Source organism: Gobio gobio (genome assembly GCF_949357685.1).
Source record: "Gobio gobio genome assembly, chromosome: 2".
In the NCBI taxonomy this organism is placed as follows: Eukaryota; Metazoa; Chordata; class Actinopteri; order Cypriniformes; family Gobionidae; genus Gobio; species Gobio gobio.
The window spans coordinates 16,445,706-16,465,427 of NC_137098.1; the positions used below are offsets into that span (position 1 = coordinate 16,445,706).

The following is a 19,722-nucleotide window of genomic DNA, read 5'->3' on the forward strand; positions in this document are numbered from 1 at the left end:
ATTTAGGTTTTTTTTGCGCACAAAAACTATTCTCGTCGCTTCATAAAGTTATTGTAGAACCACTGTAGTGAGACTTTGTAACGACGTCTTTAGTACCTTTTGTGGGTCTTGAGAGTGTAAAGTGCATTGTGCCAAAGATGAACGGAGGTCTTACGGGTGTCGAACGGCATGAGGGTAAGTAATTAATGACAGAATTTTCATTTTTGGGTGAACTAACCCTTTAAATATGTGTATCAAATATGATACAGTAAGCTTTATAGAGTTGAAGCATAAACAAGAAAATGGATACATTGTCAAAGATGCAGATAAAAGGGTGATTAAAATGTGTGCAACTTGAACACTCTCTACCACTGGCCAGCCTCTTCTGGTTGTCTGGTTACTGCTGCCACTTTATTAATAAATGTCCTTTCATAAATCACCTTAAATATAGGCTTACAAATAAGCAGAGAAGGTTGGATTGACAGTTGAGATAAATGCACTCAGAATACAGAAGTCTCGGTCCTTCCTAAGGTCTCTTCTTCATCTCTCTCTCACACACACACACACACACACACACACACACACACACACACACACACACACACACACACACACACACACACACACACACACACACACACATATACATACACATGTAATATTATTTGATGTGTTATAGTAACTCCATCAAATATCCCTCGTGGGCCTAAAAAATTATACTAATAGATTAACTATTTCAGAAGCAATTTTCTAGAGTTGTTTTTTTTTTCATTATTTGGTGGTTATTTTTAAATATGAAAATTTAAACACCATACTCAAATCAATAAGAATACAACAATTTAAACACTATACTCAAATCAACAAAATAGTGGCACTATAGTATTATTTACATTGTAAAATTAGGAAGGTACGGCAAATCTGACAGTGGCTATATATATATATATATATATATATATATATATATATATATATATATATATATATATATATATATATATATATATATATATATATATATATATATATATATATATATATATATATATATATATATATATATATATATATATATTGTTAAGTGATCTTACTTTTAGTGACTCTTGTTACTCACTAGACCACAATCTGCTGATTGTTCATTTGAAACATTGTCATTACCATTAGAGATTGTTTTTTTAATATTTTTACTATTTTATGCCCCGATAAATAAACCAATAAGCCTACTAAATGTAAAGATAAATGGATGAATGAAAAAGATAGACAAAATGGTTAAATATCCTTACCTTTTTCATATATACATTTTTAAAATCTTATGTAATTTGATTGTGATTAGTGACATTTTAAATACATAAACACATAAAGGGTAGCTGAACACAATTGAATTTGGAATTAAAATTAATTCACTACATTTTACGGGATATGGGTGGACTCATAGTATTGTAAAACTGACAATGAATTGTCTAGCATGTGCCCTAAAATATTTGCCAACGCAATTAGACGTCAGTATGTCAATATTTATGCAGCCTTTTCTTTAGCAAATATTTGACACGTTGAAAACTCCTAAATGAATTGAGAAGAAACAAAACAGATCTGGTTTTCTCATACTATGTTTTCCTCAGTTTTGGGTTTAAGCCATTTCATATGCTAACATAATCAGAGTTGTTAAAGGAGGATCTACAAGTTATTGAAGTTTTTTTTCTTCAATAAAAAATAAATTACAGTTATTTTTGTGTTATTAACCAGACTGTGTCTATATGTGTGCGTTAAACTGAGATCAATCCACATTTTATGTGCACTCAAAGCAGAAATACAGATATTTTCAAAGGTTTCACAAACTTATTCTTACCAAGGGGACTCCAAATGGGACTGATATAAAATATTATTTTTTGTATTCGTTCATTAATTCAAATATGTAGACATTTCATGGTGATAGAAGCAAAACAATACTTAAGCTTTCCTAATATTCTTTGAAGTGTATTAAAATGAAAGAAGTACACATAAATGAAGTAAACAAATGACTGCAGTTTATTTTGACTTTTATTGGCCTCTGTGTTTTGAACTCCAAGTAAAATCTTTACATGCAAAGTTCAGACATACAGTAAACACTTCCCTGCTGTGCAAGTACATGCACTATATATATTTATATATATACAATTGCATCATGATTGAAAGAAGAAATTTATACCGATAATCATTCACAAACGAAACTGGCAAATGTGGTTTTAAGTATTAGACTGGTGTGCTATATTTTGTTTGTTTTTTGAAAATGTCATTGATACAATCATAGATAGCTCTGTATGTAAAGGTGTCATGAAAAATACAGCATCACTTTCTTTTTTTAAATCTAATTGACTTACTGGATTAAAAAAGGTTCATGTTCAACCCGATCTCACGGAAAAACAACTATTTTACAAGGTGGCAATTTCGTATGAGTTTGTATGAAGTGCATCTTATGAATGAGATCGTATGAAAGCATACGAATGAGATTGTACAAATTTGCCATAAATTCGACAAAATGTAAAATAGTTACAAATTGCCATGAGATTGTGTTGGTCATGTCATGCTTTTTTTTTCTTTCTTTTTTTCTGATATTCCTTGAGGTTCACTTATAATACTTGGTCTAAATGTATTAATATGTGAACATTTTTCGACCAGTCTCTGACCCTACAATCGCTCCATTTTGCGGACCCTTATAAATGACCACTGTTATACTTAAATAATAATCCTAATTTCACAAAGTGGTGATTTTACTTTTTTTGCTGAGTAGTAACAATACATGCTCTTTTTGGAGGATGTTTTGAGTTCTGAAACTTTGAGTTTTTTTTAATAGTACCTTTTATATATCAAAATATCAAGGAAAACATGATTCCACATGACATGACTCTTTCAAATTTTCTGTGATGTCAAACAACAAGCAACCACACTTCTGGGTTCTTCACACGAGCAGCTTTTAGTGATTGACATGAGCAGTGCTGCGGTTCTAATGATCTGTTTTGGCATTACATATTTGGAGCTGTGGCCCATATATAAACAGATGCCATGCTCATGGGGACCTGGGTTTGAGTCTGGCTCAAATCATTTCCTAGTCCCTTTCCTGTATTCTCTCCCTAAAATTGCTTCAACTTGATTCAATATTTCATTTGTTGGATATATAACAGGATGTTCTAAAGCCTGAGGTATGACAAAAAAGTAAGATAAGCAGATAAGCAATGTGTCTTTATTGCTTAAATACACATTTGAAAACTCTCTGGAGCTTAAGTTCAGTATGTGGACATTAGAGGTGTGCGATATACCGGTAGACACGATTATACATTTGTCAGTAGATTTTGGTACTATCGTCTCTAACGTCTGCTGCATCGCCACGAAAGCTTTGCAGAAAGTTTGCATGGATTTTTGAGCATTTCGTTTTAAAAACAAGTGATTTAAAACCCTTGAAATGCAATAAGCAGCCAAAGATAACTCATTTTGCTATAGAGAACATGTGAGTACTAAAATAAGTTATTTTTGCTGCCTAATTGGGAGATTAAATACACACACTTATGTGTCAAAATGGACGTCTTAGCAAGTATCCTCGTAAACACAGTCATATGTCTTAAGTGAATGTAAACAGTTGAGAAAAATATGAAACAGTATATTGGATCAGTGAATTCTGTCTTAAAGTGACAGCAGCCCAATAAGTCTGCTGTCATCTGTGTCATTGATGTTAATCAAACAACAAAAAAGATCAAATCTCTTAATGCTCTTGGCTGAATCACTTTTGTCTCACTTTAATATTAGAATAAATGTATATTTAATTTTCTAGTCCTTGAAGTTTTTCAGGTAGGTCTATTTCTTTGTTCTATTGTAGTTTGTTGTCCTTTTTCTTGTAATTAGTTTCTTTGTTCTTATTTTATCACTGACTGTTTACTTGTCTTCAGCAAGCTTGAGTTTTTTATATTGATTTGATATTGATTTGTCCAGGATCAGTGAATTCTCATAATTTGTGTATAAAACCTGAATTTGTCTTGATCCAGCAATCTTGAAGAAAAACTTCAAAGCTCCAAATTTTTTTTAGTAACACAGTGTTTTAGGTCATCAATTTAGCTTTTTTTAAGATCAAATTGAAACGCAACAGCTCTGTTTCTGGGTTCCTGAACAACCTTGAAGTGTCGCTGCCAAGCGTTTGTTGGTAAACAGTAATTTAATCTACGGGGAGTAAATCAAACAAAGAAAATGAATTGCATTCACTATGATCACAGACACTCTCATGCAGCTGGCTATAATAGCAAAAAAATGGAAATGTTGAGGTCATTCCATTGTAAATGTGCTTTCCTGATGCAATCCTGTGATTAGACTGCAGTCACAAGACAAACAGGCTGCAGGTGACTAATTAATGTGCCTTCACAGCCATTAGACTATTTTTGTCTATTCTTTTATAAAGTAATTTCATTTGTCCGTGGAAGTTACTGTCTTCACACAAGGCATTTGTATTTTCAGCTCATTATAGACCACAAATAAGATGCATGTTTGAAAGGGTTTCGTGGAATAGTGTGCTTACATAGAGGTGTTGTTATAAACCAGACATACCAAGCAATGTGTTACAAAATTGCATTCATTAGAAGATTACCTAACCTAAAGTCTAAATGTATCCTTGTCAAACAGATCGCACAAAATTATTTGTAATGGTTTAAAATTCTTAAACATTCTTTGGATTTAGTCATATCTGTGCTGTGTAAACATCCCTACATGTTGTTTGCCTATCTGTTCGAAATAATTATTTTGATATTTTTGAACAAATTGTGATGTTGAAGGTGTATAAATAAGTCAATAAAGTGTTAGTTTTGTTAAAGTGTTAATGTTAAAGGAAGTAATTTGACCTGACATTCTATATGGCCTGTAAACATTCTTAGACTGGGTAAAACTGTTTAAAATAGGGCTTATATATTCTTTATCTGCCTCTTTTTTTTTTAAGGAGAAAGACATTCATAATTCTTTTTAATAAGAGGTTGCTAAGAGACATGATATTAACGCATTCCCACATCAAGGTAAATATTTGGAGTTTTTCTTTCTACAGTTGTTCTTAGACAATAACTTAAAAAACACAATGCTACTTTGGCCAGATAAGGGAACATGACATGACATAACTGTGCAGTTATTTTACTTTTCAATGCTAACCGATAGTCGTTTGTGTGTAGGTCACAGTGAACAGTAGAGCTCCAGACATCACATTTTGTTCTTTGAAAGCATATCATGTGTCAGCCGGACAAGAACAAGATCAGTTTAGCCCAAGATATGCATTAGTGGAGGGGAATGGAGTTGGCAAATGAGCCAAGTACAACTTAAGGAAGTTAAACCGACAAATGCATGCACAAAGCTTAAAGAGCCTAATCACTTGAGATGTGATTCTCGTTGAAAAGAGTATGCCAACGCTCAATCTTCTTGTCTTTGTTCTTTAGGCATTCATACCAGTGCTTCAAACGCTCACCTTTGGCAGTGATTCCCAGCTGGCAGCCTCCTGATCATGAAATATTAGTGGTATCAAAACATTCAGTGTGCATTACCAAAATGTGATTTTTATTTTCAATAGAAGAATGAAATGAAAGTCAGTGAAGAATTGTCCATATTTGAAGTATAATGACAACCGTTTACACCTAGTATCAACATGTTTTCTGGTTGATCCGATCACAAGTAGACTAAATATTATGTGTAAATGGAATCAAGCCGCTCCTCCATGAACTACCACCTTAACGTGGTGGAGGGGTTTGAGTACCCGAATGACCCTAGGAGCTACGTTGTCCGGGGCTATATGCCCCTGGTAGGGTCTCCCAAGGCAAACAGGTCCTAGGTGACGGGTCAGACTAAGAGCAGTTCAAAAACCCTTATGATGACCAATAAAAGGAGGACCACACTCCTCGAGAGGGGATGGACTCTTCACCACTCTGGAGTTGCCCATGGGGAGAGGCGGCGGGCTGGTGTGGGTTTGCTTATAGCCCCCCAGCTCTGCCGCCATGTGTTGGAGTTTACCTCGGTGAACGAGAGGGTCGTTTCCCTGCGGCTTCGGCTCGGGGATAGGTCTCTCACTGTTGTGTGTGCCTACGGGCCAAACAGCAGTGCAGAGTCCATAAGCTTCTTGGTTTCCCTGGGAGGGGTGCTGGAGAGTGCTCCGACTGGGGACTCCGTCGTTCTACTGGGGGACTTCAACGCCCACGTGGGCAATGACAGTGAAACCTGGAGGGGCGTGATTGGGAGGAACGGCCCCCTGGATCTGAACCCGAGTGGTGTTCAGTTATTCACTTCTGTGCTAGTTACAGTTTGTCCATAACGAACACCATGTTCAAGCATAAGGGTGTCCATCAGTGCACATGGCACCAGGACACCCTAGGTCGTAGGTCAATGATCGACTTTGTGGTCGTTTCATCTGACCTGCGGCCGTATGTCTTGGACACTCGGGTGAAGAGAGGGGCGGAGCTGTCAACTGATCACCACCTGGTGGTGAGTTGGATCCGATGGCGGGGGAGGAAGCTGGATAGACTCGGTTGACCCAAACGTACTGTGAGGGTTTGCTGGGAACGTTTGGCCGAGTCTCCTGTCAGAGAGATCTTCAACTCCTGCCTCCGGCAGAGCTTCGACCAGATCCCGAGGGAGGCTGGAGATATTGAGTCCGAGTGGACCATGTTCTCCACCTCCATTGTCAAAGCGGCTGCTCGGAGCTGTGGACGCAAGGTCTCCGGTGCCTGTCGAGGCGGCAATCCCCGAACCCGGTGGTGGACACCGGAAGTAAGGGATGCCGTCAAGCTGAAGAAGGAGTCCTATCGGGCCTGGCTGGCTTGTGGGACTCCCGAGGCAGCCGACGGGTACCGGCAGGCTAAACGGACTGCAGCCCGGGTGGTTGTGGAGGCAAAAACTCGGGCCTGGGAGGAGTTCGGTGAGGCCATGGAAAAGGACTATCAGCTGGCCTCGAAGAGATTCTGGCAAACCGTCCGGCGCCTCAGGAGGGGGAAGCAGTGCCCTACCAACGCTGTTTACAGTGGCGATGGGCAGCTGTTGACCTCGACTGGGGATGTTGTCGGACGGTGGAAGGAATACTTTGAGGATCTCCTCAATCCCGCCGTCACGTCTTCCATCGAGGAAGCAGAGGCCGGGGGCTCAGAGGAGGACTCGTCCATCACCCAAGCTGAAGTCACCGAGGTGGTCAAGAAACTCCTCGGTGGCAAGGCACCGGGGGTGGATGAGATCCGCCCTGAGTACCTCAAGTCTCTGGATGTTGTGGGGCTGTCTTGGCTGACACGCCTCTGCAGCATCGCGTGGCGGTCGGGGACAGTGCCTCTGGGATGGCAGACCGGGGTGGTGGTCCCTCTTTTTAAGAAGGGGGACCGGAGGGTGTGTTCCAACTATAGGGGGATCACACTTCTCAGCCTCCCCGGGAAAGTCTATGCCAGGGTACTGGAGAGGAGAATTCGGCCGATAGTGGAACCTCGGATTCAGGAGGAACAGTGTGGTTTTCGTCCTGGTCGTGGAACACTGGACCAGCTCTATACCCTCTACAGGGTGCTGGAGGGTTCATGGGAGTTTGCCCAACCAGTCCACATTTGTTTTGTGGATTTGGAGAAGGCATTCGACTGTGTCCCTCGCGGCGTCCTGTGGAGGGTGCTGGGGGAATATGGGGTCCGGGGTCCTTTGCTGAGGGCTGTCCGGTCCCTGTGTGACCGAAGCAGGAGTTTGGTCCGCATTGCCGGCAGTAAGTCAGACTTGTTCCCGGTGCATGTTGGACTCCGGCAGGGCTGCCCTTTGTCGCCGGTTCTGTTCATAATTTTTATGGACAGAATTTCTAGGCGCAGCCAAGGGCCGGAGGGTGTCAGGTTTGGGGACCACACGGTTTCGTCTCTGCTCTTTGCGGATGACGTTGTCATGTTGGCCCCTTCTAACCAGGACCTTCAGCATGCACTGGGATGGTTTGCAGCCGAGTGTGAAGCGGTTGGGATGGGGATCAGCACCTCCAAATCCGAGGCCATGGTCCTCAGTCGGAAAAGGGTGGCTTGCCCACTTCAGGTTGGTGGAGAGTTCCTGCCCCAAGTGGAGGAGTTCAAGTATCTAGGGGTCTTGTTCACGAGTGAGGGGAGGATGGAACGGGAGATTGACAGACGGATCGGTGCAGCTTCTGCAGTAATGCGGTCGATGTACCGGTCTGTTGTGGTGAAGAAAGAGCTAAGCCGTAAGGCGAAGCTCTCGATTTACCGGTCAATCTACGTTCCTACTCTCACCTATGGTCATGAGCTTTGGGTCATGACCGAAAGGACAAGATCCCGGATACAGGTGGCCGAAATGAGCTTTCTCCGTAGGGTGGCTGGGCGCTCCCTTAGAGATAGGGTGAGAAGCTCAGTCACTCGGGGAGGAACTCGGAGTAGAGCCGCTGCTTCTCCACATCGAGAGGGTACAGCTGAGGTGGCTCGGGCATCTGTTCCGGATGCCTCCTGAACGCCTTCCCGGGAAGGTGTTTCGGGCATGTCCAACCGGGAGGAGGCCCCGGGGAAGACCAAGGACACGCTGGAGGGACTATGTCTCCCGGCTGGCCTTGGAACGCCTCGGTGTCCCCCCGGAAGAGCTAGAGGAAGTGTCTAGGGAGAGGGAAGTCTGGGCATCTCTGCTTAGACTGCTGCCCCCGCGACCCGGCCCCGGATAAGCGGAAGAAGATGGATGGATGGATGGATGGAATCAAGATGACGTAGACCAAAACCCGAAAAACGGTTCAGTTTCATTGCCCTGGTAAACACAAGCTCAATATATTTTCATGTTTTATTCTATGATATAAAATACATCAGTAATACCCTATTGTGGTTTTCTAAAAGATTTATTGGTCTTGAAAAAGGTGGTTTCTAACAGGTGTCTAAATGGGACAACAGAGGTTGCCAGGGACATTAAACGTCATCACATCAAACTCAAACTTTCAAATGTTTTTTTTTTTTTAAATAAAGACTGAAAGAGTTAATAGAAACTTAATGTTGGAGATGTTGAAGTTGTATGACCCCGGTGTAGCTTGTTTATAGCCTACGTTAAGCGTTTTACTTCTGATTGTATTTAGGCTTCAAAATACGTAAATTGTGTTAGTTTGTGAAGATTACCATGATGAACAAAATCTTTAAGAACCTTTTGTTGGTAACAGAGTTTCTTTTCTACAGTCATCCAAAAAAAATTTTGTTGAGGGAACCTGAGTGATGCTAACTTCCAGTTTGGCCTTCAAAAATACACTATATTGCAAAAAGTATTGGGACACCCCTCCAAATCATTGAATTCAGGTGTTCCAATCACTTCCATGGCCACAGGTGTATAAAATCAAGCACCTATGCATGCAGACTGCTTCCACAAACATTTGTGAAAGAATGGGTCGCGAAGAGTGGGGTCAGTGCATGCTGAGGCGCACAATGCGCAGAAGTCTCAGACTTTCCGCAGAGTCAATAGCTACAGACCTCCAAACTTTGTGTGGCCTTCAGATTAGCTCAAGAACAGTGCGTAGAGAGCTTCATCGAATGGGTTTCCATGGCCAATCAGTTGCATCCAAGCCTTACATCACCAAGAGCAATGCAAAGTGTCGGATGCAGTGGTGTAAAGCACGCTGCCACTGAACTGAGACATGTTCTCTGGAGTGACGATTCATGCTTTTCTCGCAATCCAATGAATGAGTTTGGGTTTGGTGGTTGCCTAAACCCAGTTGCCCCTTCCTGTTCCAACAGGACTGCGTACCAGTGCACAAAGCAAGGTCCATAAAGACATGGATGAGCGAGTTTGGTATGGAGGAACTTGACTTGCCTGCACAGTGTCCTGACCTCAATCCGATAGAACACCTTTGGGATGAATAAGAGCAGAGACTGCGAGCCAGGCCTACTCGTCCAACATCAGTGCCTGACCTCACAAATCCGCTTCTAGAAGAATGTTAAAAAATTCCCATAAACAAACTCCTGAACCTTGTGGAAAGCCTTCCCAGAAGAGTTGAAGCTGTTATAGCTGCAAAGGGTGGGCCAACTCCATATTAAACCCCTACGGATTAAGAATGGGATTGTCATTAAAGTTCATGTGCATGTAAAGGCAGGCGTCCCAAAGCTTTTGGCAATATAGTGTACATCATCACTGCAGTGCTCTATATCCAATCACCACTGACCACTATAAGGTTAATGACATATGGCTTTAAAAGAAAAAAACATTAGACAGATAATTGGAAAAGTTCACATATAGTGGCCAAAAGTGATGTCTGGCTTTGAAAAATTGTCATCTTCATCCTCTCAAATATTATTAAAGATTTGTTAATAGTTATGTCGACTGACAAATAGGGTCTCACCTGGGAGCCCCAATCACCTCTGAATTTTAGAAAAATGGCCAATGGGCTTGGCGAGTGGAATTTTCATGCAGAGCCACTCCCCCGTACATACAGGTCTATAAGATGGTGGCATGCATCCACTCATTCAAATTTTTGCTTCAGAGCCGAGTGGTTGTAGACAGCGATCACTATTTTCAGTCACCAAGCAAAGATAACAGTGTGCAACGGAGGAGATCTCTCTCGCTGGTGGAGAGGGTGCATTCAGCAGGTTTCGCCATTCATAAAGAGAGCGGTGCACAGTTAAGTGCAGCGAAATTCCCCATGGGGCAACCCAGCATGTTATTCGTTGCTCCTGGTGAGGATCAGATGTTGATAGCTGCATCAGAGAGTGGGATATTGTCCTCTGTAGAGAAAGATGAGGCTGACCTTCCCTGCTTGGGCGTAGTCACTCATGCAGTGTTCAGAGAGATGCAGAGCTGCTTGCCTGTGGGCATCAGACTCGAGTGAAACCTTGTCCTGAGCGATCATGGTTGGATGATTGGATCCTTGGTTCAAAGCCACATTCCTGTGCATGAGGAGGTTCAGAAGTCATGAAAGGCACCTTTTATTGCCTGAACCCTCCGGGCGATGAAAGTTACAGTTTGAAATATGTCATTGTTGAGGACTTTGCCAGCAGTTCTCGGCAGTCCAGAAGTAGACTGAGGCAATAAATCACACCCTACCCCAGCGTGATATCTCTGCTACCAGGCCACCGCGGGCTGCCCCAAAGTCTGCTTGTTACCGAGGGCATCCCCCTTCGGCTTCTACCAGTGGTGGTAGACACTAACACTCAAGCCAGAGCTCCCTCTTCCCGTCAGGAAGACCTCTCGAGATGCCTGATCGGCTCCTGCAATAAGGGTTGGAGCGGAGGCTGGCCCCACTCAACCATTGCGGCACATTACATTGCAGTTGTCGGCAAGTCGCTAGGAAAGCACAGGTTCTTGAGAGGCAAAAGAGGTCAAATCCCCCCAGACTGCAACTCATCTCCTCCTGTGATCTCTCTGTGGTCCTTTCTGGTCTGCAGAGAGCTCCATTTGAGCCACTCGAGCCAGTTGAGCTTAATATCCTGTTCCTAAAGATAACGTTCCTGACTGCGCTCACTTCCATAAAGAGGGTTGGGGGACCTGCAGGCATTTTTGGTCAGCGAATCATGCCTTTTCACTCTTTTCACCTGATCCTGAGACCCCAGCCTGGAAACGTGCCCAATTGTGCGGAAATAATTTTTGGCCAGGCTGTCATACAAAGAAATTATGAACACATGCAAAAACAGGAGAGAACCTTTTTTTGGCCACGACTGTGCATGCAGAAGACATGTTAATACCAGGTGTAAACAGCAGTTTGTCTCACCTGACCAGATCAACCAAGACAAATGTTAACACCAGGTGTAAATATGGATTCGGAAAAACTGGGTACAATGACATATTATAATGTAGATTATAAAATAACAGTAAATACCTATATAATCATTGGATTTGCCAATGTCGTAGTCCCATACTGAGATATCAAGAGTCTTTTTAGCCAGCTCTGCATGCTTAATATCATAGCTGAATTCCTGCAAAAGAACAGTGCACATGACAAAGCAAGGGGAATCTTAGAAACACGGTAAAAAGATCAAAACAGCAGGGAAATATCAGAATTGGAACAGAACACTAACAAGGATTCACATTGCTACAATGTTGAACCAGATTATTTAAACACAACAACTGGAAAGAGATTACAAATGGAAGTAATGGTCAGCATTGCAGTTGTGTTGCAGGCTCATTTACAGCCAAATGCACATTTCAATTAGGGTCATAATATTAATTATAAACATGTATAATTATAATGTTGGTAGATTAAAATATTTAATCATGATTAATCACAATTTAGACTTAAATCGCAGATTTTGAAAATGCTGACTATAAATACTTAATTTTCTGTTAAAATACAATATGTAATTAACATTTTGCATATAAAGACAAAGAAGCATTAAAATAGGCCATTTTTTTTTCTTTTTTCTTTTTTTTCAAATCAAGTAACAAAGTTTTCCAAAGTCAGTGTTTCCAAAAACATTTTTTGTCAGTTGAAACCCTTTGACATAAAATATTAACTAATATTAACTTAAAATATTAAGTAAATATGAATTAGTAATTTTAATTCATATTTATCCTCTTTTTTTTTTGAATGAAAGAGCAATTTCAAATAGGGTCACCATGTTTAACGTGAACATGCTTAAATACTAGGGCAGTCAGTAGATTAAAATATTTAATCATGAGTATTTACACGATTTGTAATCACAATTAATAATAATTTTGCTATGAAGTGCTGAAATTTGTCTATATATACTTATTTTCCTGACAAAATGCATTTAGTTAATTCTGAAGAAAAGAAAAGAAAACTATATGTAATTAACATTTTGCACACAAAGCCTTTCATTTAAAGATAGAAAAGGATTAAAATAGCCAAAATGAAAAAAAATCATAAATACATCATGTTGACATAAAATATTTAAGTACCCCTGTGTTAGCCTGGTCTTACCAGACTCTCGTACATTTCATTTGTACAGAGAGTCTGACCACTCTCCATTGAAAAAGCGTTTACTTCCTTGAAGGTGGGTACTCTGTTGAAGTTTAAAACTAATGGATCTGCCCAGAGCCGCTCTGGATCTGCCATAACCAATCGCTAATGTTTGGTCGTGACGTATGTCATGCGCCGTTCGCCTCTGTTTCTCACATGGAAGTCCGTAAAAATAACTTTTTGCAGATTGTGCACGCCACCTCAGTGATAAAACCTAAAACTTGTGCATTCGGATTGTGATTTATTCACAGTGGAGGGGAGAGTTTTGTGATTGGGAACGCGCTGCTCACGTGGTCCGTAACATGATTGTATGGTGTAAATAAAATGTCATATGCTTGGTATGATAAGAATAAATGATGCCGTAAATAACGGCCCAATTCAAATGTTTACGTGCTTTTCTTCTTTTTTTTTTGAGCAGTGATGAAATTGCTCTTGTAAATACTTGCCAGCATTTAAAGAAATACAAGTAAACAGTGAATTTTGAAGTGATATATTCTTGAAAAGTCAGAGATGTGGATTCGGACAGCAATTAAATGACCACACGACCTTGGTGTTTTTCTAAAACAGTAAGTAATTCGGCCGGGGATTTTTACGCGGGTGGTGGGAGACAGATGGCAATAAAATCACTCACTAGCCCATGTAAATGATGACAAGATCTTCTGACCCCTCCTTCACCACTAAAGGAGCGAGCTAGAAAATCAAACCCCGTGGGGAGGAGGGCCATAACATCATGGCCACCAACGGAACTCAGCAAAGATTGTTCTTGCTCCGGCTTTAACTTCTGGATATTCGGCAGCGGTGCCACAACGGAATGAATGGCTTCGCTCGCATCTTTCTCCGCCACCATTACTGAACTACAACTCAAACTAGCGCACGACATCAACGTCATCATTCTCAGCCACTCCCTCTGTTCGCTGATTGGACCGGTACAAATTTGTTCGGAGAAAACCTAAGAATATACCGCAGTCCCAGACGGAGTACTGAAGGAAAATGAAAATTGAGCGGAAGTACGTAGAAGGCTAACCCTGTGTTGTTTTTATTTTGAAATGTTTGAATATATTGAACATTGAATTTTAGCACAAGAATGCACAGTATTTTAGACAAACGCAATCCAGAGATTTAATCCAAACTGCAAATGCGCTTGAAGACCCAAATTAGCCAGAGATTAATGATCACAATTAGAAGATCTTGGCATATGTCATAATCGCAGATGTGTAATGTCCACATTACAAGTGGACAACATACCTCATTAAACTCTGGGTTGAGTGTCTTCTTCTTGGTCTGCGTCTTGTTTTTTGCTTTCTTCCCCATATCAGGTTTCAGACATCTATTCATAGAAATATGCACATTTTCAAGAATTTGGTTTCATTTTTAATAGTCTTGAGTAAGTGTTTTGTTTTTAAAAACAAAAATCTAATTCTATGAGAAATATACAATGCTTAGTAACTGTACAGTAACTAATTATACTGTACATTATGATTTATAAATGTTAATATTGTTTAATGCCTTAACTTATATGAGTGTTTCCTAAGCATAATAAATACTGTATCATGTATATTAACATTGAGTAGAGAGAGAGAGACACTCACATTTTGACAAAGGGATCAGAGTATCCATTTGCATCCATTGCTGCTAAGTGAACACAGCGTATAACACCTACAATGAGACGACCCAGCTGGGTGTTGTACATGAGGGATATCAGGATACGTCCTCTCTCTTCCAGCTCAGTGCCATCCTTCCCAGTCTACACAGGTACAAAAATAGTAGTGTGGTTAATGATAGCACAGGAGTGTTTATTGCAAATGTACTTATTGTAGAAACACCTCATCCTATGGATGCACATGGGTGTTAATTAATTCTGCTACTGCTGATATTTGCAGTTGATACATATAAGAATGAAGTACAAAATACACAGGATCCACAAAATAATGGAATCGGTACATAAAAAGCTCCAGTGTAAAAAGCCTGGGGTTGGGTTTGTGTGTCATCTGGTCTAATCTGCAAACCTCTGTTAATGATACCCTTGAGAAAAAGAACTGCACTTAATTGTATTGAATGTGTACTTGTGGTGTACTTTAAATTTCAAAAGCATGTTTTTAAAAAGCTGTGCTTGCAGATAATATAATATTAATGACTTAAAGGCAACTTAAAAAGAGTGCATTTTCATGGCAATGTTGCCAAACATAAGTCCACTTTTAAAAAGTATTTTTTAAATTTTAAATATTTTTTAGTACTATTTTGTCATGCTCTAAAGAAGTGCACTTATTTTGATTTGTTGACTAACATACTAAGGCACATGTAAAGTACTTTATCGTAATTCTAACTCTAGAATAGTATTACATATTACATTTAAAAATTAATAGATTTTAAATGTACTAAATTGCAAATTCATAATTACAAACATATGACACAAGTTTCAATAGAAATGCCATTAAGGTGTATTTTACCACACCATAAATGCTTGTCAGTACATTCAGCAGTAACTTATTTCAAAGATAATACTAATAATTATGAAACTACAAATAAAGATGTACTTAAGCCTATCATAATTGGGTCAAAAAAGCACTCTAAATTTCAGCTAATTGCATTTAATATAATTTGACACTATAATGTATTTTTATTTAATTGCAACTAACGTGCAATTAAGTGTCCTTACTTTCAGTTTGCACTTAAGTATATTGTTATAAAGTATTTGTGTAAGTTCCTCTTTTAAAAGGATGTTAAAGTGTGCTTCTTTATATAATTAGCCTGTATAGTAATAATATAACAAAAATTATAACGCATATATTGCAGACAGGTGCCATTCTGTAAGCAAAATGTGACCTTAATCTTAATGCAAATACATTGTTAGGTGTTTTCAGTAATTAAGTATACCTCTATAAATATGAGTATAAATATTTACCTCATCCTCATAGAGGGTGATTCCTCGTGCACCACCTGCAGTTGATGTTCTTTTTGTCTATGCAAAGAGAGGCAAAACATTTTTCATTATGTATTTAAAATGAATATATATTCAGCTAATTCATCAATGGTTGTCAATAATAAGCATGTCTGTGTGGGGTATATGAGTATGAAGCATAAAAGCACTCACTTGGACAACTCTCTCTAGACACACATTAAAGTTTTTCTTCTGATTGAACTTGAGTTTTTTCAGTGCAACTCTGGTTTCTCCGATAAACTCATTGTGGCCAAACTTGTCTTCGTCACAGACAGATATTCTGCACAGACATAAGTAAAATCCTTTAAATAGTTAAAAATATATCTGTGATTACTGGATGTCCAATACATAAAAAATATATCTAATTTTTAACACAAGAATGGTTAAATTTTTAGTCTCTGATAAGCTAATTAACTGTCTGTAACTGAAACTATTAAAAAACGAAACTATAATTTTCAGCAGTTGAAATATAGTTCAAATAAAATATAAATAGTAGATGAACAATTTAAAGTTAAAAAACACCAAAAATGTTGCAGTGGCAGCTAACTAAAATAAAATAAGATTAAGCTGAAGTATTAAAAAAAAAAAAGAAAAAAAAGAAAGCTAGATCGAAATATATAAAAATGACTATTTACTATTTGAGCTAAATCTTTCCACATCATCCACTCATTTAGAAAACATGCCAATTTATTTTGAGTGTGACTAATATAAGAAAGGAAAGAACTTATGGCAAATGTACTATAGCACTGTGTGTGACTGTACAAAAGTAGACTTAAACCTGAGGGTCTTGCGCTGCATATCCTCATCTGTCAGCCCGTGGTACACCAGCGTCTCATTCCAGTTTGGGTTGCGAGTGTTGCGTAGGGTCTTGGTACGTAATTTATTTGACTGTATTGACAAAAAAGATGCTCTGTTTAAACATCAGTGCTTGACCAGAATAAGTATAACTTTTGCATAATTGAGGCCTTTTTTCATAAAGCTAGTTGGTTTTGAGTTGACAAAACTGATAAGGATCAGTGATCTCAAAACGCCACTGTACATGCAATAAAGTTACTCAGAGCATGAATGTGACGTTGTGAATTTACAAGTGAATTTATTTAGTTTAGAATTAGTATACGGACTACAAAGAACATCCACAAAGATCTTAAGAGAAAACATATAAGCTCAGCCATTTTAAAGGGGTGGTAAACCATGATTTCACTATTCTAACTTTAGCTAGCGTGTAATGTTGCTGCTTGAGCATAAACAACATCTGCAAAGTTACATCGTTCAAAGTTTAAAGCAAAGGGAGATATTTGCTTTTAAAGAAATCAATTTCTAAGGACTACAGCAAACGGCCGGTAGGCGACTACAGACATTCCTCCAGGGTTGCTGACATCACCAGCCCCAATATTTACATAAACCCCTCCTCTGAGAATAAGGGGGGCGAGGCCATTTTGTATTGCTGCGTTGTTGTGGTTAGTAGGCTGGAGTGTTGGTGCCGCAATGCCGACGAAACGCTGTTATTTTCATCCGGATTGCGGGTCTGGGGTACTTGCTTTGTTCAGCCTTCCTAGGGACGGGGGTGCGTTGCAGAGCGTTTAACATACAGCATGTTATATGCATGTGTGTATAAGACAGCTAGAGGGGAACAGGTCGCATTTGCAACAGATATATGTTGCCCATCATAAATCAAAGCACGAGACAGACAGGGGTCGGAGGAGAAGACTGGAAAATGTGTCATAATGGACAATATTCGTCTGTATTTGCAATTCATGAGCCGCGGTTCAGCTGCGCGAGACAAACACTGCCAGTGTGTAATGCACAACGGGCGCACGCGGCTCCCGCTGCACATTTCACGGAGGAAAGCTTCCACAATCTTCGCGAGTTCAATTAAGGATTCGCACAACGGCTTGTCCTGAAAGATGGATTTAAAAACAGAAGCTGTTTACGGGCCACAACCTGTCCGCATGATTTATTTTTCGTCAATGTGTTTTCCTGTAATAGTTCGTATTGTTAATTGTACGTTGTAGCAAGGAAGTAAACAGATGACAACACTGTTCTGCAAACCAGTCTGTTAAATGCTCATTCATACTTAACGTTATCCGACAAACACCTAACGTTACAAACACTAACGTTAAAATCTCAACAGCGAACTTGGCATTAGTGTAAATGATTCTTTGATTAGAGCTTTTATGTATTGTTTATCTACAGGCATGCTAAACATGGTTCTGTGTGTGATTTGGCTACTAGTAAAGCCAATGTTTAGAGTCCGTTTTTGGTTAATAGTTCTTGCAACAGATATTTGGCTATAATCATTCTAAAAATACAAAAGTTATGGTGCCATTCAGTAGCGATTAATAGATCCGCAGTCTTTACTCTTGAGGAATGAACAGGTTCTGCTCGATCATCTTCACTAAAATGTTCTGGGTCTGATTCGGGCTCAGATTGGTGTGGTTTTATTGACGCCATCGTTTCTAATACTGACCAAAGCACAGTCTACCGGTAAAGGTAAGGGGCGTGACGTTTCCGACAAACGTGTACTAGGCGGTTAGCGAATCACAACACACTGGGTCAGCTAACCAATCTGTGCCCATTGCGTATTTTTGAGGGACTGGCTTCATACAACCCGGACACCATCAGACCGTTTTTACAAGGAGGGACAGAGCAGTGTAGAATAAAGGTCAAATATATAAAAAATAATGATTTTTTTTAAAAACGAAGCATGAACACACGTTACAGTGCACCCCAAAAACACAATCAAGCCTTCGAAAGAATGTGTTTTACCACCCCTTTAAATGCTAAAAAAGGAATGACGTCATCAAGTATATACTTTACATTTTAAATGTCTGTGGAGGAGCTACATTCTGGAGATATGCATCACTTTGGCATTTGTTTTACACAAAGTAACTTATTTACAATAAATGACTCTGGGACCATTTCCGCCTGGATTTGGCGTACCCAAATTGAAAAGCTTCCCATACAGTGGTCTAAATACACAATTTGGCGTCATTTTACAGGAAACCCTTTGAAGCTCCATAATACACTGCTAAAAGTGATAAACATTTAAGTATGTTGTATGAGCTGTAATACCTTTTTGATGTTTTGGTTATAAATTCATTGTTGAATTTTTGTTTATAATTTCATTTTTGAAAATGTATATCTCAGGCTCTGTGTGCTCTAACACCCTGCAGACACTGCATACATGATACAGACAAAATATTTTTTTCCAGTATTTGCTGCCATCTAGTGTATTGCTGTCTGCAGGGTGCTAAAGCACACAGGGCCTGTATTTATAACCCCCAAATCAATTTTATTACATATTATTAAATGTTTAACACTGTTTGCAGTGTTTTATGTAACGTCAAATGGTTTTCTGTGAAATGACACCAAAATTGTGTATTTAGACCACTATATGTTGGTATGGGAAGCTTTTCAATTTGGGTAGGCCAAACCCAGGCCGGAAATCCCCAAAAATGGTCCCAGAGCTAAGGAGGTTAATTGTACAGCCGTGGCTAAAAGAAGTGTTTCGCAAAGTTTGCTGCTTCAGTATTTGTAGATAATTTTTTGGTATACTGGCAAACAACATTAAGCATTTCAAAAGTTGGAATGGCTTTTATTGGCAAAAACAGCAAAGAGTCAATACAGTGTTGACCCTTCTTCTTCATAACCTCTGCAATTCGCTCTGGGATTCTGGAGCATTGACCACAGGTTCTCTATGGGATTGAGATCCGGGGAGTTGCCTGGCCACATATCCAAAATGTCAATGTCTCTGAGCCACTTCATTATCACTCTTGCCTTGTTACATGGATCATCACCAGATACCTCCTGGATCATTGGGAGAAGGCTCCGTATGATACCATTCTTTATTCCTGGCAGAATTTTGAGAGAGCCCACTCCCTTGGATGAAAAGCAACCCCACACATGGATAGTCTGAAGATGCTTC

General features: G+C 39.6%; 1 protein-coding gene across 1 annotated transcript in view; it reads right to left on the reverse strand.

Moving 5' to 3' along the window:
• Positions 1-1,997: 1,997 nt before the first annotated feature.
• Positions 1,998-19,722, reverse strand: part of rph3ab (rabphilin 3A homolog (mouse), b) — a gene marked incomplete at its 5' end in the record, with an annotated part of 29,611 nt that continues 11,886 nt past the window's right edge. The window contains 7 exons of the mRNA XM_079803364.1: positions 1,998-5,470; positions 11,759-11,855; positions 14,105-14,186; positions 14,449-14,603; positions 15,762-15,818; positions 15,951-16,077; positions 16,576-16,685. Of these exons, the coding sequence (XP_079659490.1) occupies positions 5,340-5,470; positions 11,759-11,855; positions 14,105-14,186; positions 14,449-14,603; positions 15,762-15,818; positions 15,951-16,077; positions 16,576-16,685 (759 nt within the window). The 3' untranslated portion in view covers positions 1,998-5,339. The remainder of the gene's footprint in view (positions 5,471-11,758; positions 11,856-14,104; positions 14,187-14,448; positions 14,604-15,761; positions 15,819-15,950; positions 16,078-16,575; positions 16,686-19,722) is intronic.